The sequence below is a fragment of the Heloderma suspectum genome, chromosome 2, assembly GCF_057233095.1.
Source record: "Heloderma suspectum isolate Gila_16-S chromosome 2, 16-S_ref, whole genome shotgun sequence".
In the NCBI taxonomy this organism is placed as follows: Eukaryota; Metazoa; Chordata; class Lepidosauria; order Squamata; family Helodermatidae; genus Heloderma; species Heloderma suspectum.
The window spans coordinates 407,109,489-407,132,298 of NC_139459.1; the positions used below are offsets into that span (position 1 = coordinate 407,109,489).

At 49.9% G+C, this 22,810-nt stretch overlaps 1 protein-coding gene across 1 annotated transcript; it reads left to right on the forward strand.

Annotated features, from left to right (window-relative positions):
- Positions 1-334: 334 nt before the first annotated feature.
- Positions 335-16,591, forward strand: LOC146356782 (vomeronasal type-2 receptor 26-like). Its single transcript, XM_084830295.1, has 4 exons — positions 335-354; positions 441-729; positions 14,205-14,331; positions 15,687-16,591. Exons 1-4 carry the CDS (start codon positions 335-337, stop codon positions 16,589-16,591), a joined length of 1,341 nt encoding a protein of 446 aa, XP_084686421.1.
- Positions 16,592-22,810: the final 6,219 nt, after the last annotated feature.

A 22,810-nucleotide genomic window follows, 5' to 3' on the forward strand; every position in this document is an offset into this window, starting at 1 on the left:
TACTTCAGCTTTGGCCAAAGGCCAGGAATGCTGGGAGTTGTAGTCCGAAGCAGCTGGAGGGCACCAGGTTGAGCAAGGCTGCCTTAGAGCAATGCCCAGCCGTTGAATGGACCTGACTCCTCCCCCTCGGTGGGTCACTATTTCTCTCTCGGGTCCAAGGGTTGCACATGCCTAATTCCAGCACTGGAACACTCAGCTGCCCCAGATGTTTTTTAACTGATCGTGGCTCTTGTCCCCGGAAGTCGGCTACCTTCTGTTGCCCACAGAACCACACCAGCCGTGAAGTGGGGATTGGCTATCGTGCTTCTGCCTTTGGATCGGGATCACTGGTAGCATGAGGAAAGTTCTAGAGACGTAACACAGAGATATAGTTGTCAAAGAAGCAACAATTGGATATTTTTGTTTCGTTATATGACATTTTCTTCTTTTTTCTATTTTAGAGCAGACACAGAATACTGGAAGATCCTGTCCTTCTTGATTGCAGTTCAGGAGATCAACCAGAATCCCAGGTTCTTACCCAACATCACCCTGGGCTACAACATCCATGACGACTATTTTGAAGCAAGAATGACCTCTGACGCTTTGCTAGACCTGCTCTCTCCTGGCCAGGCAAATGTTCCCAACTACAACTGTGGAAGATGGAATCCCCCGTTGGCTGTTCTGGAAGGGGCCGACTCTGACGTCTCCATCCAGATTTCAACTGTGTTGGGCATCTACAAAATCCCACAGGTGAAGAGGGGTGTTTGCAGGCTGAATCTCATTCTCCTTTGAGTTTCTCTGCAGAATGATCAAAATACTATCCAGAGAACTTCAATGTTAACTTCTCTCCCCCTGAAAATAGGAGGCATGGGGAATGATCTGGATTCACAGTGAGGTGCAAAAGGTTAATGCCCCCCTATCCCCACACCAGGGACGCAATCAGTACTGGGGGGGGGGACTCTGGGTATTTGTGAAAGAAAAGTCCTGCATCAAGGGCAAATCACATGATTAACTATCCTGGGTTCTGTTTCTTTGCTGGGAAAATGGGGTGAACCATTGGGAATTTCCTTCAATCATGGAGATGCAGGAGATCATAGAATCATAGAATAGTAGGCTTGGAAGGGGCCTACAAGTCCATCGAGTCCAACCCCCTGCTCAATGCAGCAATCCAAGTCAGAGCATCCCAGAGCATACCAAGCAATCCAAGTCAGGGAAAATTCTGGAGCAGATTATCAAGCAATCCATCTGTAAGCACCTTGAAAACAGTGCCGTGATTACTCGAAGCCAACATGGATTTGTCAACAACAAATCCTGCCAGATGAATCTGATCTCATTTTTGGATCAAGTCACCTCCCTTGTGGACCGTGGGAATACTGTAGACATCATATACCTCGGCTTCAGCAAAGCTTTCGACAAAGTGCCCCATGATCTCCAGATGAGCAAACTAGCTCAAAGTTCAACATTTTTATTAATGACTTGGAGGAGAAGGTGCAGGGAATGCTGATCACATTTGCAGATGACACCAAATTGGGCGGGATAGCTAATACTTTGGAAGACAGAAACAAAACTCAAAGTGATCTGGACAGACTGGAGCGCTGGGAGAAAACAACAGAATGACATTTAATAGGGATAAATGCCAAGTTCTGCACCTAGGAAAAAGAAACCAAATGCACAGTTACAAGATGGGGGATACCAGGCTCAACAACACTACAAGCGAGAAGGATCTTGGAATTGTTGTTGATCACAAGCTGAATATGAGCCAACAATGTGATGTGGCTGCAAAAAAGGCCAATGCTCTTTTGGGCTGCATGAATAGAAGCATAGCTTCCAAATCCCGGGAAGTACTAGTTCCCCTCTACTCAGCACTGGTTAGGCCTCATCTGGAGTACTGTGTCCAGTTCTGGGCACCACACTTTAAGAAGGATGCCAACAAACTGGAGAGGGTTCAGAGGAGGGTAACAAAGATGGTCAGGGGACTAGCCCTATGAGGAGAGACTGAAAGAACTGGGCATGTTTAGCTGTGAGAAGAGAAGACTGAGGGGAGATAGGACAGGGCTGTTCAGGTCTTTGAAGGGTTGTCACAGAGAGGAAGGCCAGGATCTCTTCTCCATCATCCCAGAGTGCAGGACATGGAATAATGGGCTCAAGTGACAGGAAGCCAAATTCCGGCTGAACATCAGGAGAAACTTCCTGACTGCTAGAGCAATACGACAATGGAACCCATTCCCTAGGGAGGCGGTGGGCTCTCCCTCATTGGAGGCATTTAAGACGAGGCTGGACAGCCACCTGTCAGGGATGCTCTGACTTGGATTCCTGCATTGAGCAGGGGGTTGGACTCGATGGCCTTGTAGGCCCCTTCCAACCCTACTGTTTTATGATTCTATGATTTAGTTGGGAAGCAAAACAAACTAACATTCTCTTTCTTCCTTTGTCAGGTCAATTATGGTTTTGTTTCTCATGTTCTGAGTGATAAAACTCAGTTCCCGTTTTTCTACCCAACGGTCCCCAAAGAAGGAACCCAGTACCCGGGGATTGTCAAACTGCTCCTGCATTTCAGATGGACAATGACAGGTCTCTTCGCTCCAGACACCGACAACGGAGAGAGATGTGTGAAGACCTTGACGCCTGAGCTCAGCAGGAACGGTGTCTGCGTTGGTTTCACGCAAACCATCCCAGAAGTGAATAATAAAAAAGTGGTGATCCGTTATCCTTCATTCCACAAGTGGAGACAAGTCAATGCTTTTGTTTATTGTGCAGAGACGAGTTCCTTCTTAAATGGATTACACATTATGCAAAATATAATTAAAATGTTGATGAAACCTGTTGTAGGGAAAGTCTGGATCACAACCGCTTTGTGGGACATCACCTTGGAGTTGATTCACGAAGTATCTTTCCAACACATCCATGGTCTTTTTTCCTTCTTCATCCAGACAAAGACTCGGACAAAATATGCTGATTTTCGATCCCTTTTCTCTCCTATCAAAACGTTTGGGGCGAAGGCATTTAGCTGCTCATACGCGAAGCGTGCGTGGTCTGTGAAAGGCTGGACAAGATGCAGGGAGAAGGAGGACCTGGAGTTCCTGCCCCAGGAGGACCTGGAGAGGTTCCTGTCCCTAGACAACCATGTCATTTACAGTGCCATCCAGGCTGTGGCCCGAGCCTTGGATGCCGCTTCTTCGTCCAGCTCCCAGAGGAGGGCGGTGGAGGGGGGAGGCAGGCTGGACGTGCAGAGGCTGCAGCCATGGCAGGTACTCCCTTTCCCGTCTCGGATAGCTGTGCTGACTGTGACGGTCTGTTGTCCGGTTCCAGCCTGAGTGCCTTGGATTTAGAACCCAAGAATATCAGCAAATGAGGGGAAAGGCTGGATTTAACAGAGCCCCTCACTGGCCGACCCCTCTGTGCTGCCTGGGCCCACTCCTCGTGCCCCCCGCCCCAGAGGAGGACCCCACCCACCCACCTGCGCTCTGCCCGGGAGCTCCCTTGGGCCGGGGGAACAGCGGTGCCTCTCTCCGAGCCCTCTGGCCGCCTGACTGGGCAGCTACTTGGGCGCCTCCCGGGCGCCACTGGGGCGTGTCCCTCCCTCCCTCCCCCGTCTGCCCTAATCGTTCTGGTGACAATTACGCTAGTGCCAAGCTGCACTTGCCCCCATTATTTCTCCACTATGTGCAGAACTGTTTCTTGCATAGAATCATAGAATAGCAGGGTTGGAAGGGGCCTATAAGACCATCAAGTCCCACCCCCTGCTCAATGCATGTTTTTATAGATAATAATTTTGTGGTGGGAGCATTTTTTAAACTTAACTTGTACAATTCCATCATCCCTGAGGCAAGAAATTCAGATTTTTCTCCATAGCACATTATGAACATATAATATTTACAGCACAATCTCCTGTTACCCAGTTTTTTTCTACGCCCCAGTTGTAACCTTCCCTTATAGGGGAGAGGCTCCAGCCCCTTGATCATTTTACTTGCCCCTTTCTGCAATTTTTCCAGCTCTACAATATCCTTTTTGAGGTGCAGTGACCAGAGCTGGACACAGGATTCCAGCTGTGATCACATCATGAATTTGTACGCAGGCAGTAAGATGTTGGCAGTTTTATCTGTAGCAGTGTTTCTTGCGTCTGTCTTCTTAACAGTTGTGCACTGGGAGCATTTTTGTAACCCACTAGTACAATTTGATGCCTGAGGCAAGAAATTCAATGTCTTTCCCAAGCACACAATACAAAAATATTTTCTATGGCAAATCCTTATAAGGCAAATCCTATTGAGCTCAGTCAAATATACTCCCAGGTAAGTGTGTCTAGGACTGCAGTTTTAAGAACATGAGACGAGCCCTGCTGGATCAGACCAAGGGTCCATCTAGTCCAGCATTCTGTTCACACAGTGGCCAACCTGCTGTTGACTGGGAACTCACAAGCAGGGCATGAGCGCAACAGCACCCTCCCACCCATGTTCCCCAGCAACTGGTGTACACAGGCTCACTGCCTCTGGTCCTGGAAGTAGCACATAGCCATCAGGACTAGTAGCCACTGATAGCCTTTTCTTCCAGCAATTTGTCCACCCCCCTTTTCAAGCCATCCAAACTGGTGGCCATCACTACATCCTGTGGTAGCAAATTCCATAGTTTAACTCCACATGGTGTCAAGAAGTCCATCCTCTTATTTGTCCTGCATCTCCTACCAATCAGCTTCATGGGATGACTCTGGGTTCTACTATTTGAGAGGAAGAAAAATGTCTCCCAACCCGCATTATCCACACCATGCATAATGTTGCACACCTCTGTCATGTCTCCCCTTACCCCCGTTTTTCCAAGCTAAACCATCCCAGCTGCTGTAACCTCCTCTCAGAGGGGAGAGGCTCCAGCCCCTTGACCATTTTAGTGGCTCTTTTCTGCACCTTTTCCAGCTCTACAATATCTTTTTTTAGGTGTGGTGACCAGAACTGGACACAGCATTCCAAGTGTATAGGGGCAGTATGATAATGCAGTTTTATTCTCAATTCCTTTTCTAATCATGCTTAACATGGAGTTTGCCTTTTTTACAGCGGCTGCACACTGGGTTGACATCTCCATCGAGCTGTTCACAACCCCAAGATCTCTTTCCTGGTTGGTCACCACTAGCTCAGATCCCATATACCTGAAGTTGGGATTTTTTGCCCCAACGTGCATCACTTTACACTTGCTTACACTGCACTTCATTTGCCATTTGGATACTCATTCTCCCAGTTTGGAGATATCCTTTTGGAGCTCTTCACAATCCCTTTTTGTTTTAACCACCCTAAATAATTCCCTGTGGGACCCCACTATTTACTTCCCTCCATTGGGACAATTGAGCATGTATTCCTATTCTGTTTTCTGTTCTTTAACCAGTTACTGATCTGTAAGAGGACCTGCCCTCTGATTTCATGACTGCTAAGCTTTCTCAGGAGTCTCTGATGGGGGACTTTGTCACAAACCTTTTGGAGGTCCAAGTAAACAATGTCTACCAGATCACCCCTGTCTGTGGGTTTATTGACACTCTGAAAGATCTCTAAAAGGTTAGTGAGACAGGACTTACCTTTGTGGAAGCAGTGTTAATTCCAGTGTTGAAGGCTTGCCTGTCTATATGCTTACTAATTTTATCTTTAATGTGTTCAACAAATTTTCCTGAAAAAGACGTTAAGCTAACAGGCCTGTAATTTCCCTTATCCCTCCTGGATTCCTTTCTGAAAATTGGTGTTCCATTGGCCATAGAATCATAGAATAGTAGGGTTGGAAGGGGCCTACAAGGCCATCGAGTCCAACCCCCTGCTCAATGCAGGAATCCAAGTCAGAGCATCCCTGACAGGTGGCTGTCCAGCCTCGTCTTGAAGGCCTCCAGTGTGGGAGAGCCAACCGCCTCCCTAGGGAAATGGTCCCATTGTCATGTTGCTCTGACAGCCAGGAAGTTTTTCCGGAGGTTCAGCCGGAATCTGGCTTCCTGTAACTTGAGCCCATGATTCTGTGTCCTGCACTCTGGGATGATCAAGAAGAGATCCTGGCCTTCCTCTCTGTGACAGCCTTTCAAGTACTTGAAGAGCGCTATCCTATCTCCCCTCAGTCTTCTCTTCTCAAGGCTAAACATGCCCAGTTCTTTCAGTCTCTCTTCATAGGGCTTTGTTTCCAGTCCCCTGATCATCTTTGTTGCCCTCCTCTGAACCCTCTCCAGCTTGACTGCATCCTTCTTAAAATGCGATGCCCAGAACTGGACACAGTACTCCAGATGAGGCCTAACCAGTGCTGAGTAGAGGGGGACTAATACTTCCCGAGACTTGGAAGCTATGCTTCTATTAATGCAGCCCAAAAGAGCAGTGGCCTTTTTTGCAGCCACATCACATGGTTGGCTCATATTCAGCTTGTGATCGACAACAATGCCAAGATCGTTCTCGCTTGTAGTACTGTTGAGCCAAGTAGCTCCCATCTTGTAACTGTGCCTTTGGTTTCTTTTTCCTAGGTGCAGAACTTGGCATTTCTCCCTATTAAATGTCATTCTGTTGTTTTCTGCCCAGCGCTCCAGTCTATCCAGATCGCTTTGAATTTTGTTTCTGTCTTCCAAAGTATTAGCTATCCCGCCCAATTTTGTGTCATCTGCGAATGTGATCAGCATTCCCTGCACCTCCTCCTCCAAGTCATTCATAAACATATTGAAGAGCACTGGGCCCAGGACTGAGCCCTCCGGGACCCCACTCGTTACCTCTCCCCAGTTGGAGAAGGTCCCATGGATAAGCACTCTTTGAGTCCGATCCTGTAGCCAACTGTGGATCTGCCAGATTGTTGTTTCGTCTAGCCCACTTTGAGCAACTTTGCTCATCAGGAGATCATGGGGCACTTCCAGTCCTCTGGTACAGAGGCTGATCTTAGGAACACGTTGCTTATTTTGATTAGAAGATCAGCAATTTCATATCTGAGTTCTTCATGAACTCTAGGATTGGTGCCATCTGGGGCTGGTGGTTTATGTACTTTCAATTTATCAATAAGGTTGAGAACTCCATCTTTTGTCACCTCCATTTGCCTCAGTTCCTCAGACTCCCTTCCTGAAAACATCAGTTCTGCCCTATATCTTCTGCAGTGAAGACAGATGAGAAGAATTCATTCAGCTTCTCTGCGGTCTCCTTGTCCTCCTTCAGAGCCCGCCCCTTCTGGGGCTCCAGTCCGCTCGACACTATGCCCTCTTCGATGTACAGGGCAACACCCCCCTCAGCACACCCTTCCCTGTCCAAGTTAAAAACTTCACATTGCCACCTTGAGAGGGTTTTACCCTTAAAGGAAGCCTAAACATTGTTATACTTATTTATTTATTAATTAAATTTATTGGTCACCCAGCCACGCTGGGCGATGTACAACAAAACAGTTAAAACAATGAAATTCTACATTAAAAACATCATAAAGAATACTCTAACCCACCCTGAACGCCTGCCTGAACCACCACGTTTTTAATGCGTGGCAGAAGCTCATTAAAGAGGGGGCATGGCGGAGTTCCCTAGGGAGGGAGTTCCGCAGAGTGGGGGCCATCACAGAGAAGGCCCTCTCCCTCGTCCTCACCAGCCTAGCTGTCCTGGCTGATGGGACAGAGAGAAGGCCATCCGAGGCTGATCCTGTTAAGCGTCCTGTCTGGTGTTGCTGGAGGCGCTCCTTAAGATAGGCTGGGCTGGAACCATATAGGGTTTTAAAGGTCAAAACCAAGACCTTGAATTTGGCCTGGAAAACAACTGGGAACCAGTGCAACTCCTTCAGCACTGGAGTAATGTGATCTCGCCGGTGGCTGCCTGTAATCAGGCGAGACGCCGCGTTCTGTACGAGCTGCAGCTTCCGAACTGCAGCTACCCTTCTTCAAGGGTAACCCCACGTACAGTGCATTACAGTAGTCTAGACGAGAGGAGACCAGGGCATGTACTACCGATGGGAGCAGATGGTTGGGAAGGAAGGGGCGCAGCCGCCATATCAGATGAAGTTGGTACAGCGCTGTCCGGCTCACAGCTGACACCTGAGCCTCCATGGACAGCTGGGAGTCCAAAATGACCCCCAGGCTGTGGACCTGGTCTTTCACGGGTAGCCGTACCCCATTCAACACCAGGTCAACATCCCCCAGCCTCCTCTTGTCTCCCACCAAATGTACCTCGGTCTTGTCAGGGTTTAGCTTCAGCTTATTCCTCCCCATCCAGCCACTCACTGTCTCCAGACATTTGGGCAGGGCTTCTACGGCCAACCTTGGTGAAGATTTGAACGAGAGGTAGAGCTGCGTGTCATCCACATATTGGTGACACCACACCCCAAACCTCCTGATAGCTCCCAGTGGCTTCACATAGATGTTAAATGGCATCGGGTCCGAAACCTCTTCTCCCAGTGCTACCCTCTGGTACCTTCTAGAGAGGAAGGACCGGAACCACCACAATACGGTGTCTCCAATGCCCAACCCCTCCAGGCGGTCCAGGAGGATACTGTGGTCATAGGAAAGATGTAGTATTTGTTGTTGTTGTTCAGTCATTCAGTCGTGTCCGACTCTTCGTGACCCCCTGGACCATAGCATGCCAGGCCTTCCTGTCCTGCGCTCTCTCCTGGAGTGTGCTCAAGTCCATATTCATTGCATTGGTGATGCTATCTAGCCTTCTCGTCCTCTGCCATCCCCTTCTCCTTTTGCCTTCAGTCTTTCCCAGCATCAGGGTCTTTTCCAGAGAGTTTTCTCTTCGCATTAGATGGCCAAAATATTTGAGCTTCAGCTTCAGTATCTGTCCTTCCAATGAGCACTCAGGGTTGATTTCCTTTAGGATGGACTGATTTGACCTCCTTGCAGTCCAGGGCACTCGTAAGAGTCTTCTCCAGCACCACAGTTCGAAAGCATCAATTCTTCGGCGCTCAGCCTTCCTTATAGTCCAGCTCTCACAGCCATATGTTGCTACTGGGAAAACCATAGCTTTGATTAGACGGACCTTTGTCGGCAAGGTGATGTCTCTGCTTCTTACTATGCTGTCTAGGTTTGCCATAGCTTTCCTCCCAAGGAGCAAGCGTCTTTTAATTTCATGGCTACAGTCACCGTCTGCAGTGATCTTGGAGCCCAAGAAAATAAAATCTGTCACTGCTTCCATTTCTTCCCCTTCTATACACCAGGAAGTGATGGGGCCAGATGCCATGATCTTCGTTTTTTTAACGTTGAGTTTCAAACCAGCTTTTGCACTCTCCTCTTTCACCCTCAGCAAGAGGCTCTTGAGATCCTCTTCGCTTTCTGCCATTAGGGTCGTATCATCTGCATATCTGAGGTTGTTGATAATTCTCCCGGCAATCTTAATTCCAACCTGTGATTCATCCAACCCGGCGTTTCTCATGAAGTACTCTGCATATAAGTTAAATAAGCAGGGTGACAATATGCAGCCTTGTCGTACTGCTTTCCCAATTTTGAACCACTCGGTTGTTCCATGTCTGGTTCTTACTGTTGTTTCTTGACCCTCGTACAGGTTTCTCAGGAGACAGGTAAGGTGGTCTGGTACTCCCATCACTTTAAGAATTTGCCACAGTTTGTTGTGATCCACACAATCAAAGGCTTTAGCGTAGTCAATGAAGCAGAAATAGACGTTTTTCTGGAATTCTCTTGCTTTCTCCATGATCCAGCGAACGTTGGCGATTTGATCTCTAGTTCCTCTGCCTCTTCGAAACCCCACTTGTACTTACGGTAGTTCTCGGTTCGCATACTGCTGAAGCCTAGCTTGTAGGATTTGGAGCATCACCTTGCTGGCATGTGAAATGAGCGCAATTGTGCGGTAGTTTGAACACTCTTTGGCGTTGCCCTTCTTTGGAATTGGAATGTAAACTGACCTTTTCCAGTCTTGCGGCCACTGTTGAGTGTTCCAAATTTGTTGGCATATTGAATGCAGCACTTTAACAGCATCATCTTTTAGGATTTTAAATAGCTCGGCTGGAATACTGTCATCTCCGCTAGCTTTGTTGTTACTAATGCTTCCTAAGGCCCACTTGACTTCACTCTCGAGGATGTCCGGCTCAAGTTCAGTGACCGCACTATCATGGCTATCAGGGACATTCAGATCTTTCCTGTATAGTTCTTCTATGTATTATTTCCACCTCTTCTTAACCTCATCTGCTTCTGTTAGGTCCCTGCCTTCTTTGTCCTTTATCATGCCCCTCTTTGCACAAAACGTTCCCTTGAGATCTCCGATTTTCTTGAAGAGATCTCTAGTCTTTCCCATTCTGTTGTTTTCCTCGATTTCTTTGCATTGTTCATTTAAGAAGGCCTTCTTGTCTCTCCTTGCTATTCTCTGGAACTCTGCATTCAGTTGGATATATCTTCCCCTTTCTCCCTTGCTTTTTGCTTCCCTTCTTTCCTCAGCTATGTGTAAAGCCTCCTCAGACAGCCCCTTGGCTTTCTTGCATTTCTTTTTCTTTGGGATGGATTTCGTTGCTGCCTCCTGAACAATGTTATGGACCTCCGTCCATAGTTCCTCAGGCACTCTGTCTATCAGGTCTAATCCCTTAAATCTATTTGTCACCTCCACTGTATATTCATAAGGGATATGATTGAGGTCATACCTGAATGGTTTAGTGGTTTTCCCTACATTCTTCAATTTAAGACGAAATTTTGCAACAAGAAGCTCATGATCTGAGCCACAGTCAGCTCCAGGTCTTGTTTTTACTGACTGTGTAGAGCTTCTCCATCTTTGGCTGCAAAGGACAGAATCAATCTGATTTCGATATTGACCATCTGGTGATGTCCATGTGTAGAGTCGCCTCTTGTGCTGTTGGAAAAGAGTGTTTGCTATGATCAGCGTGTTCTCTTGGCAAAACTCTATTAGCTTTTGTCCTGCTTCATTTTGTACACCAAGGCCACGCTTGCCTGTTATCCCGGTGATTTCTTGACTTCCTACTTTAGCATTCCAATCCCCTATGATGAAGAGGACATCTTTTTTTGGTGTTAGTTCTAGAAGGTGTTGTAGGTCTTCATAGAACCGATCAACCTCAGCTTCTTCGGCATCAGTGGTTGGGACACAGACCTGAATTACTGTGATGTTGAATGGTTTTCCTTGGATTCGTACTGAGATCAATCTATCGTTTTTGAGATTGTACCCCAGTACTGCTTTTCCCACCCTTTTGTTGACTATGAGTGCTACTCCATTTCTTCTAAGGGATTCTTGCCCACAGTAGTAGATATCATGGTCACCTGAATTAAATTCGCCCATGCCTGTCCATTTGAGTTCGCTGATTCCCAAGATGTCGATGTTCAGTCTCGTCATCTCATGTTTGAACACCTCCAGCTTACCTTGATTCATTGATCTGACATTCCAGGTTCCTAAACAATATTGTTCTTTACAGCATCGGATTTTCTTTTCACCACCAGACACATCCACAGCTGAGTGTCCTTTCGGCTTTGGCCCAGCCACTTCACTCTTTCTGGCGCTACTTGGAAATTCCCTCTGCTCTTCCCCAGTAGCATATTGGACACCTTCCGACCTGAGGGGCTCATCTTCCGGCATCATCTCTTTTAGCCTTGTGATAGGTTCCATGGGGTTTTCTTGGCAAGAATACTGGAGTGGGTTGCCATTTCCTTCTCCAGTGGACCACATTTTGTCAGAACTCTCTGCCATGACCTGTCCATCTTGGGTGGCCCTGCACGGCATAGCTTATGGCTTCACTGAGTTACGCAAGCCCCTTCGCCACAACAAGGCAGTGATCCATGATGGGGTAAAATACTACATCTTTCCTGTCATAGGAAAGATGTAGTATTTGCCCTTTTTTAAAATAAAACTAAGAAGAAAGATTAAATGTATTTTAGGAGCCGGACAGCTCCATGAAAACGTAAAGCCAGTATAAGGCTGCAGTGAAAAAGGCAAACTCCACGTTAGGCATCATTAGGAAAGAAATTGAGGATAGAACTGCCAATATCATACTGCCCTGATACGTACCTATGCTAGGGTCCAAAATTATGCACGGTCCTCCTCTCCATTTTATCCTCACAACAACCCTGTGAGGTAGGTCAGGCGGCGAGTCACCCAAAATCACCCAGTGAGCGTCATGGCCGAGTGGGGACTAGGACCAGGATCTTCTGACTCCCAGTCCAGCACTCTCACCACAGCGCCATTCTGGCTCTCGCGCAGTAGAAGGCTCCCCCGCGCCCAAGTTTCCACCACTTGGTTTTCTTTGGTAGAGCCTTTAGCTAGTGTTCTCTGGTATCAAAGTACAGCCGACTTTCCGAAAATATATACCATACCACCCAATAGCCAAAGTTCTCTGGGTAGTTTACGAAGATTAAAAACCATAAAAATACAATACTGTGACAAAAAATAAAAACGATTCGTATACAACATGTAAGCGTGCACACGCGCACACACAGACATATATACATACATGCATACAATTTTAATAACCAAGAATAAGAAACCCCAGGGCCAGTAAAAACAAAACAAAACCCATTCGTGTGTTGTCAAATGCCTGGGAGTAGTCAGGTCTTAACCTGGCAGCAAAGAAATGACAGTGTCGGCACCAGGTGGGCCTCGGTGAGGAGCATGTTCCACAATTGGGGGCCACCACTGAGAAGGCCCTCTGCCTTGTTGCTACTCTCCAAGCCTCCCTCAGAGGAGGACCTCAGATGACGGTCACAGGGTATGAGTAGGTTCATTCCATGAGAGGCACTCAAAGCTTTATTATTGCTGTACATTGTTGCACAAATGTTTTGTGTGAGCTCAGTAGTGGGGGCAGACTAGGGCTGGATGGCTAGCCCTGGGGCCCATCATGGGCTTGATCCGACCTGGAGAACATCACCATAGGAAATCTTTATTTGTACGGTTGTGTGACTCCCCCGCCCCTGCCCCCACTGTTCTCATGACCTTAAAGTCACTTCATCCTCTGTGGAATGGGGGTTGCCACATGAAATAGGAGAACGTGGGTCCGCAGGAGAGCTTTTGTGCGGCTGTGTGATTTCACCATCCCCTCCTTTGAATGCAAGATCTTAACGTTCATGTGCCCCAGTTTTCCCCTTCTGTGATACGGCCTGCTGGCTGTTGGGGACCCAAAAGACAGCTCCGCCTCCTCTGAACCCCTTGGTCGTGCCTTGGTGGACCCTCTGGTCTCCGCCTCTGCTGACCCAGCCCTCCACCCGCTGCCCACCAGCCTCAGTGGGCACCAGCTGACACTGTGGAGGATGCAGCCTTAGTTACGTAACCGACAATTTGCTGGCTTCTAAAGGTGCCCCAAACGTGCCCCATGGGGTGGCCGGCCTCCCTTTCCCCGAGGTTCAGGCCAAGCCCAGGGTATAGAATTCTCCCCAGGAGACAAAACGTCAAATGGGTTTAGCTGCCCATCTCTAAAGGAGACGGAGGAAGGAAATCGGGTCCCTTATGAAGGTCAAGGGATGCACTCAGCCACTTGCTTCTGGAACCAGTCCTGAACCGTGGGAAATGGGCAGAACCGAGGCATCGACCGTGGTTGCTTGTCTCCTCCATGCCGGTGTTCCCTCTGCCGTTCCAGCTTCACCCTTTCCTGAGAAACCCCCAGTTCTACAACCGTTCCATGGATGGCGTGTATCTGGACGAGAACGGGGACCCGGCAGCCGACTTTGACATCGTGAACTGGGTGGTGTTTCCCAATAGGTCCGTCGTCAGGGTGAAATTCGGGAGCATGGAAAGACGGGGACCCCCAGGCCTCACCGTCGCCCTCTATCAGGACGCCATTGTGTGGCCCAAGTGGCTCAGCCAGGTGGGGAGAGTCGTCCCCTTCATTCCACAGGCTTCTTCACACCTTCAGCGCACGTCACAGGCCCTGGGTCAGGCCTGTCTGCGGGAGCGCGGGGGAGATGGGGAGGGCACGTGGGCTGTGCCGCCTCGCCGCGCCTCGTGGCGCCTGAGCCGCCTCAGGCGGGGAGCGGCGAGTTGCGGCGCCCGGTTTCCTCCTCCTCTTGCGACTCAGCCGGCAGAGCGCCGCCTGCACTGTGGCGAAGCAGCGGAGGCTTAGAAATAGCCGTGAAAAATAACGACTTTAGACTCGACACAACACAAGGGAAGCAACGGAGGAAGGGGAGGAAGGGGAGGCCCTGGCGGAGTGAACGGGGGGGGGCAGCGTGGAGTTCTTCCAGCTGCACGTGCTTGTGCTCCGCCGCAGGCTTCAGGTTAACCCCTAGAGGTCCTGCTGGGTCCTTCTCAGCTCGATCTCCATTTCTGCTGATCAATGCATCCTGACGCATTGTCCTTGTTGGTCCGTGTCTCTGTGTTCAGCCCCTGCCGCATTCCCGGTGCGTGGAGAGCTGTCGCCCTGGATTCAAGAAGGTGGCTCAGGAAGGAAGGCCCGTTTGCTGCTACGACTGCGCTCCCTGTGCGGAAGGGACCATCTCCACCCAGGAAGGTGGGTGACTCCAGAGGAGAAGGCAGCCCTGAGGAGGAGGGCAAAGATCCACCCAGACATGGTCTCTGAAGGTTTCCTTAAAGGCATTTCTGGAGTTGGATCTTGCAAAGTCCACAATTTATTTCACAAAGCAAGCCACATGGGGGTGGATGGGGACGCAGTGGATGGGTAGGGATTTGCACCATCACCCACACTTGACATAGTGTGCAAGCCCTCCATGGCCGAGATTGTTATGTTCGCCCCACTTCTTGGCACGACGAGAACTCCCAGGGGTGGAGCGCTCGCCAGGGTTGGGTTTCCTTCGGAAGGAGGTCAGTGGAGGCTTAGTCGCATGTTGAAATATTTGCCTTTATTCACAAGCACACATAAAAACTTAAGACCCCTGCTGGATCAGACCAAGGTCCTATCTCGCCTGGCATTCTTTTCCCCCTGTGGCCAACCAGTTGCCTCAATGGGAGGCTCACATGTAGGACACGAGAGCAACAGCACCCTCCCGCCCATGTTCCCCAGCATACTGCCTCTGATACTGGAGGCAGTACAGAGCCATCAGGACTGGAGCCATCGACAGTCCTCTCCTCCCCCATGAATTTGCCCAATCCCCTCGTAAAACTGTCCTAGTTGGCGGCCATCTCTGCATCTTGTGGTAGCAAACTCCACAGTTTAATTATGCATCCTTTGTAGAAGTCCTCCCTTTCTCTGCCTTGAATCTTCCACCACTCCGCTTCATTGCATGACCCTGGTTGAGCAGAGCTTGAGCATAGGTGGAGGCACAGCTTAAATCATGCTGGATATGGATGATGGGAGTTGTAGTCCAAGACATCCAGAGGGCACCAGGAAGGCTGGCTTGAACACTCAAATGGGCAGCCAACATCCACTGCTCCCATATCAGTCTCCCGAGAGAGAGAGAGAGAGAGAGAGAGAGAGAGAGCAGCAGCAGCGCAACTTTAAGATGCTTGGAGAGCTCAAATTCTATCTCTTCCTCTGTCTCACCAAACTGTCTCCTTTACATCGGAGATAACACAGGGGATCCCGCCAGAGGGAGGGAGATTGGAGGCCAAGCCCTGCCCCCTGAGGAATTCATGGAGGTTGCACATGCCAGATGGGGAACCTCTGCAGGTCAGATAAGGCCCCCGGGCCGGAGGTTCCCCATCCCTGGGTTGAAGTCATGTTGAAACACATGAGACACCAACTGTGGCTTGTTCACGTGGGAGAACGAGGAGGCCCAGCAGGCCGGTCTGTGTCCTGCGTGAAGTGAATCTGTGCTGTGAATCACCCAGAGGTGATTGCTTGGGCGCAATGTAACGGGACAGAGATGGCTAAAGATGCAAGGAAGATGGCCCTCCTGTTCTTTCCAGATGCGGACCACTGCACCAAGTGTCCGGACAATCAGCATCCAAACACAGACCGAGATGGATGTATGCCCAAGGTTGCAACCTTCCTGTCCTATGAAGAGCATCTGGGGATCATCCTGGCTTCCTTGGCCCTATTCCTGTCCTCAACCACGGGATTTGTACTGGGAACCTTTATTAAATTCCTAGAAACTCCACTAGTCAAAGCCAACAACCGGGACCTCTCCTACATTCTCCTCGTCTCCCTCCTGCTTTCCTTCTTGTCCTCCTTCCTCTTCATTGGGAGGCCAAGGAAAGCCACCTGCCTTCTTCAACAAACAGCCTTCAGCATCATCTTCTCCGTTTCCGTCTCTTCTCTCTTGGCCAAAACGATCACTGTGGTGCTGGCCTTCCTGGCCACAAAGCCAGGGAACAGGGCGAGGGGGTGGCTGGGGAAGAGTTTGGCCAACTCCATCGTCCTTTCCTGTTCTGGTGTCCAAGTTGTCATCTGCGCCATCTGGCTGGGCATCTCTCCCCCGTTCCCTGACTCCGAAATGCACTCCCAGCCTGGACAGATCCTACTCCAATGCAACGAAGGGTCTGTCGCCATGTTCTATGCCGCCCTTGGCTACATGGGCTTCCTGGCTGCCATCTGCTTCACAGTGGCTTTCCTAGCCCGGAAGCTGCCCGGGGCCTTCAATGAGGCCAAGCTGATCACCTTCAGCATGCTGGTCTTCTGCAGCGTGTGGGTGTCCTTTGTGCCCACCTACCTGAGCACCAAGGGGAAATACATGGTGGCCGTGCAGGTCTTCTCCATCTTGGCCTCCAGTGCTGGGTTGCTGGGCTGCATCTTTCTTCCCAAGTGCTACATTATTATTCTGAGGCCTCATCTGAATACAAAAGAGCATCTCATGATGAAAATAAAAGTCTAAATCTGATTCATGTTGTTATGAAACACCCTTTATTCCGGGGAAAAAATTATATGGTACTCTGCGCTTGGAAAGAGAGGCTTCACTCCGTCTTGGGAAGGCACCATAGAAGCCTTTTGCCCATTTTAATCTTGCTAGCAATGGTTCTGGTTTAACTGTTTTACTTGGGCTCTCGGCACTGCCTGCGAGGTTTTCCCATTGTGAAATGTGTTGTGGGTTCCTTTCAGGGCCGAAAGGCAGTATAAAAAATGTCTGTGGATAAATAAATTGAAGACATAAGTAAACCTTAGACACCAGGCCATGCACTCAAGGCAGAACTCTTTCTATGTGACCAGGGGTGTCCCTGCCTCCAGAAGCCGGCCCTTGAAGAGGTGCCAGGCAAATGCTTTCAGCAGCCTCTTTCTGTAGTAGCAATGCAAAGGGTCAGACTAAGTAGCCTCATGCCTCATGTTCTTGCTGAGCTCTTGCTCTCTGAAATATATGTTTGTAAGCTGACGAGACATAGGAATTTCTTATCTTCTCAACAAGGCTAAGGTCAGCATAGAGTTGTATATAATGTTCCCTGCTTATCATGTCCTATAACCCATTTCCTGGGATATAAACAATGGTGCTAAGAGAGGAAATGTTGAGGACTGCGACCCCACACGGGAGGGAGAGGAGGAGCCGTTTCCTGTGTGTCACAATATCTATAAAAACAATCTGCTGATGTAAATCGGGGCTTTTGGCGCTTTGGAAGTGATTCCAGCCATAAAGCCCGTGCGTTAATAAAGAAAAACTGTTTTTCCTTCACTCCATGTTCTCTCTGACTTTGCTTTCTGCAACATTTCTGCTTACCTTCCTGCGAAAGCCAGGAGGCGGCAGAATTGTCAGCCAGTTGACTCCCAAACGGACACCCAGGCAACCATTTCACAGCTCCATCTCAGTTCTGACAAACCACGGGAGAGAGGGTTTTGCCGCTGTTTGATTCTTAATGGTTAAACTGAGGCTGGGGGCAGCTGCGGCCTCCAAGCACCCCAGTGGCCAGGGCTCTTTGGCCCATAGGAGCCTTGCGTGTCTCCCACAACAGCAGCCTTGTGGCATCACACACTCTCCCCCCCGGGGGAAAAAGGGACCAGCCTCCCTCCATGTTCGACCGGCGTCTCCCCCTCTCAGGCATGCTGGGAAGACGTATGTGACAAAGAGCACATACGGCCAGCAGTAGCCTTTGGCGTGTAAAAACGGACCTGGCCTCTCCGCCCGGCGAGTCAGCCTGAAGGAGTGCGAGTGATCTCATTTTTTGATCAAGTCACCTCCCTTGTAGACCGTGGGAATGCTGTAGACATCATATACCTCGACTTCAGCAAAGCTTTCGACAAAGTGCCCCATGATATCCTGATGAGCAAACTAGCTCAAAGTGGGCGAGATGAAACAATGATCCGGTGGATCCACAGTTGGCTACAGAATCGGACTCAAAGAGTGCTTATCAATGGAATCTTCTCAAACTGGGGAGAGGTAACGAGTGGGGTCCCGCAGGGCTCAGTCCTGGGCCCAGTGCTCTTCAATATTTTTATTAATGACTTGGAGGAGGAGGTGCAGGGAATGCTGATCAAATTTGCAGATGACACAAAATTGAGAGGGATAGCTAATACTTTGGAAGACAGAAACAAAATTCAAAGTGATCTGGATAGACTGGAGTGCTGGGCAGAAAACAACAGAATGGCATTTAATAGGGACAAATGCCAAGTTCTGCACCTAGGAAAAAGAAACCAAATGCACAGTTACAAGATGGGGGATACGTGGCTCAACCACACTACGAGCGAGAAGGATCTTGGAATTGTCGTCGATCACAAGCTGAATATGAGCCAACAATGTGATGTGGCTGCAAAAAAGGCCAATGCTATTTTGGGCTGCATTCATAGAAGCATCGCTTCCAAATCCCGGGAAGTACTAGTTCCCCTCTACTCAGCACTGGTTAGGCCTCATCTGGAGTACTGTGTCCAGTTCTGGGCACCACACTTTAAGAAGGATGCAGACAAGCTGGAGAGGGTTCAAAGGAGGGCAACAAAGATGATCAGGGGACTGGAAACAAAGCCCTATGAAGAGAGACTGAAAGAACTGGGCATGTTTAGCCTTGAGAAGAGAAGACTGAGGGGAGATATGATAGCACTCTTCAAGTACTTGAAAGGTTGTCACAGAGAAGAAGGCCAGGATCTCTTCTTGATCATCCCAGAGTGCAGGACACGGAATAATGGGCTCAAGTGACAGGAAGCCAGATTCCGACTGAACATCAGGAAAAACTTCCTGAGTGTCAGAGCAATACGGCAATGGAACCAATTACCTGGGGAGGCGGTGGGCTCTCCCACACTGGAGGCCTTCAAGACGAGGCTGGACAGCCATTTGTCAGGGATGCTCTGACTTGGATTCCTGCATTGAGCAGGGGGTTGGACTCGATGGCCTTGTAGGCCCCTTCCAACCCTACTATTCTATGATTCTATGAGTGGGCGCCTGGCCAGGCGTCGCCTCCTGGTGACCGGGCAGATCGCAGTTGCCCAGATTTCCTCGCGGGACTGACTTCCTTTGCTCTCTCAGAGACGTAACTCAGATCACTGAAGTTTACGAGAAAGGGTTCACCGACTGCTTGGCATGTAACCCGCCCAGAGATAGCATTGGGGTCTTTTTGCTTTCCTCTGCTTTCCTCCCCCTTTTCACTGCCAGTATGAAAGCGTCTGCCGCCCTCCGTTCTCTGCCGCTTGCTCTCTGAGACTTGTGCCACTGCTCAGGCAACAGAACACGTGTTTGCGCCAGAGCTCGCCCATGTCTGGTTGGTTCACTGGACCATCAGCTGGCCAGCGAACTGAAACGAGGGGCCTTTCGCCCCTCTTCCCACACCCTTCGCCCCCCCTTTGCGGCAGGCCCACTGCTGCCAGGCCCCCCTCCCCCGGCTGGGGACCCCTGTGCTGTGGCTGCGTCTCGCATGCCAGCCTGGGAGGCCCGCCGACCCACACTAGGAGCTGGGGGGGCACGGGGTGCAGCTGGCCAGGGGCTGGGGGGGACGACCGCAGGCGCTGGCCCTCTTCTCGCGCTCCTCCGCGCCGATGCTCCCCCGTCGGTTCTTCTCTGCTTCTCTGTGCTCCTCCTCAGCCTCCTTCCCCGCAGCTCGTCCTCCGAGCGCCCATGGAAACGCGAGCGGAGCCCAGCCCTTCGCCTCTGTCCTCGGAAGAAGGGCCTCATGCAGGCCCGGCTCCAGCCCTCTTAGAATCATAGAAACATAAAAAAGTAGGGTTGGAAGGGGCCTACAAGGCCATCGGGTCCAGCCCCCTGCTCAGTAAAGGAATCCAAGTCAGAGCATCCCTGACAGATGGCTGTCCAGCCTCGTCTTGAAGGCCTCCAGTGTGGGAGAGCCCACCACATCCCCAGGGAATTGGCTCCATTGTCGTATTGCTCTTACAGTCAGGAAGATTTTCCTGATGTTCAGCCGGAATCTGGCTTCCTGTAACTTGAGCCCATTCTTCCGTGTCCTGCACTGTGGGATGATCAAGAAGAGATCCTGGCCTTCTTCTCTGTGACAACCTTTCAGGTACTTGAAGAACGCTATCATGTCTCCCCTCAGTCTTCTCTTCTCAAGGCTAAACATGCCCAGTTCTTTCAGTCTCTCTTCATAGGGCTTTGTTTCCAGTCCCCTGATCATCTTTGTTGCCCTCCTCTGAACCCTCTCCAGCTTGACTGCATCCTTCTTAAAATGCGATGCCCAGAACTGGACACAGTACTCCAGATGAGGCCTAACCAGTGCTGAGTAGAGGGGAACTAGGACTTCCCGGCATTTGGAAGCTATGCTTCTATTCATGCAGCCCAAAAGAGCATTGGCCTTTTTTGCAGCCACATCACATTGTTGGCTCATATTCAGCTTGTGATCGACAACAATGCCAAGATCCTTCTCGCTTGTAGTGTGGTTGAGCCACGTATCCCCCATCTTGTAACTGTGCATTTGGTTTCTTTCTCCTAGGTGCAGAACTTGGCATTTGTCCCTATTAAATGTCATTCTGTTGTTTTCTGCCCAGTGCTCCAGTCTATCCAGATCACTTTGAATTGTGTTTCTGTCTTCCCAAGTATTAGCTATCCCACCCAATTTGGTGTCATCTGCAAATTTGATCAGCATTCCCTGCACCTCCTCCTCCAAGTCATTCATACAAATGTGGAAGAGCACTGGGCCCAGGACTGAGCCCTGCGGTACCCCACTCGTTACCTCTCCCCAGCTTGAGAAGGTCCCATTGATAAGCACTCTTTGGGTCCGATTCTGTAGCCAACTGTGGATCCACCGGACCGTTGTTTCATCTAGCCCACTTCGAGCTAGTTTGCTCATCAGGAGATCATGGGGCACTTTGTCGAAAGCTTTGCTGAAGTCGAGGTATATGATGTCTACAGCATTCCCATGGTCTACAAGGGAGGTGACCTGATCCAAAAATGAGATCAGATTTGTCTGGCAGGACTTGTTGACAAATCCATGTTGGCTTCGAGTAATCACAGCATTGTGTTCAAGGTACTTCCAGATGGATTGCTTTATGATCTGCTCCAGAATTTTCCCAGGGATTGATGTCAGACTGACTGGTCTGTAGTTCCCAGGTTCCTCCTTTTTGCCCTTTTTGAAGAGAGGGACAACGTTAGCCCTCCTCCAGTCATCTGGCACTTCCCCCGTCCTCCATGATTTCTCAAAGAGAATAGACAGTAGTTCTGAGAGTTCTTCTGCCAGGTCCTTTATGACTCTAGGATGCAGTTCATCTGGCCCTGGAGATTTGAACTCATTCAAAATCATTAGGTGTTCCTTGACCATACGCCTGTCGATCTCAAGCTGCAATCCTGCCCCTTCAGCCTGTACTTCGCCTTTGCCAGGGGGGTCATAGACCCTCTTTTGGGAGAAGACTGAGCTAAAGTAGGAATTGAGCACCTCTGCCTTTTCTTTGTCATCTGTTATCATTTTGCCATCCTTATTTAATAGCTGAACCACCATTTCTTTCCTCTGCCTTTTACTCTGCACGTAGCTGAAGAAAGCCTTTTTGTGGCTTTTAGCATCCCTCGCTAACCTCAGCTCATTCTCAGCTTTAGCCTTCCTGACGCCATCCCTGCAATTCTGTGCCACCTGTCTGTACTCTTCCTTTGTTACTTGGCCTTCTTTCCACTTCCTATATGTGTCTTTTTTTGTTTTCAGGTCATCCCTAAGCTTTTTGTGAAGCCACATTGGCTTCTTCTGTTGTCTTCCACCTTTTCTTCTTGTTGGAATGGTTTGTGATTGTGGCTTGAGAATGTCCTTTTTTAAAAGCTCCCACCCATCTTGGACTCCTTTTCTCGCTAGCATCGCTTGCCATGGGACCTTGCTGATCATTGTTCTGAGTTTATGAAAATCAGCTTTCCTAAAATCCAGGGTACGCGTTTGACTACACTCAGCTTTTGCTTCCCTTAGAACCAAGAACTCAAGTGCAACATGGTCGCTTTCCCCCAGAGTTCCTGTAACCGCTACTTTATCCACTAAGTCATCTCTGTTGGTTAGGATCAAGTCAAGGATAGCCGATCCTGTAGTTCCTTCCTCTACTTTCTGTAGGAGGAAGTTATCCGCCACACAAGTCAGGAATTTCCTGGAGGGGCCATGTTTTGCAGAACATGGCCCCTCCAGGAAATTCCTGACTTGTGTGGAATTCCACGTCCCTTCCACGCCCCCCTCTTCCCCCCGCCTGCCCGCCGAGGAGGGCCGCGCTGCCGCCCTCTCTGCCCGGGGCTTCCGATCAGGGCTGGCCGGAGGTTCACTCCCCGCCGGGCAGGCTGCTGCGGATGCCCAGATCCCCAAGAGGGACGCCGCAGGATGGACTCCGCTGCCAACGCGGCACCCGGGCTCGTCCTCCGGGAGGGGCCACTGCGCCAGGCGGGCGAGTCCGCTCTCGTTGCATCGATGGCTGCGAACGTGGCCGCTGCCCATGGCTCCAACAGCAGGACAGGCCATGATCCCATACATGTTGACTTAGAAGGAAGGGAGTCCTACAGTCACGCCTTCCCTTTTAAGCCGATGCAAGGGCAGAGCCTTTGCCAGGAACATCTTGTCTTCGTGGCCAAAGCCTTCTCTGTTTGGATCCATCATCGTTTGGACTTTTGGAGGCACTCTGCACCGGGACTGGAACTTTGGATTGTTAAGGACTTGCCATGGAAAGTACTGGGAGGCTTTTTCAGAGACTTGGACTCTCGTTGCTGTGGATGGTG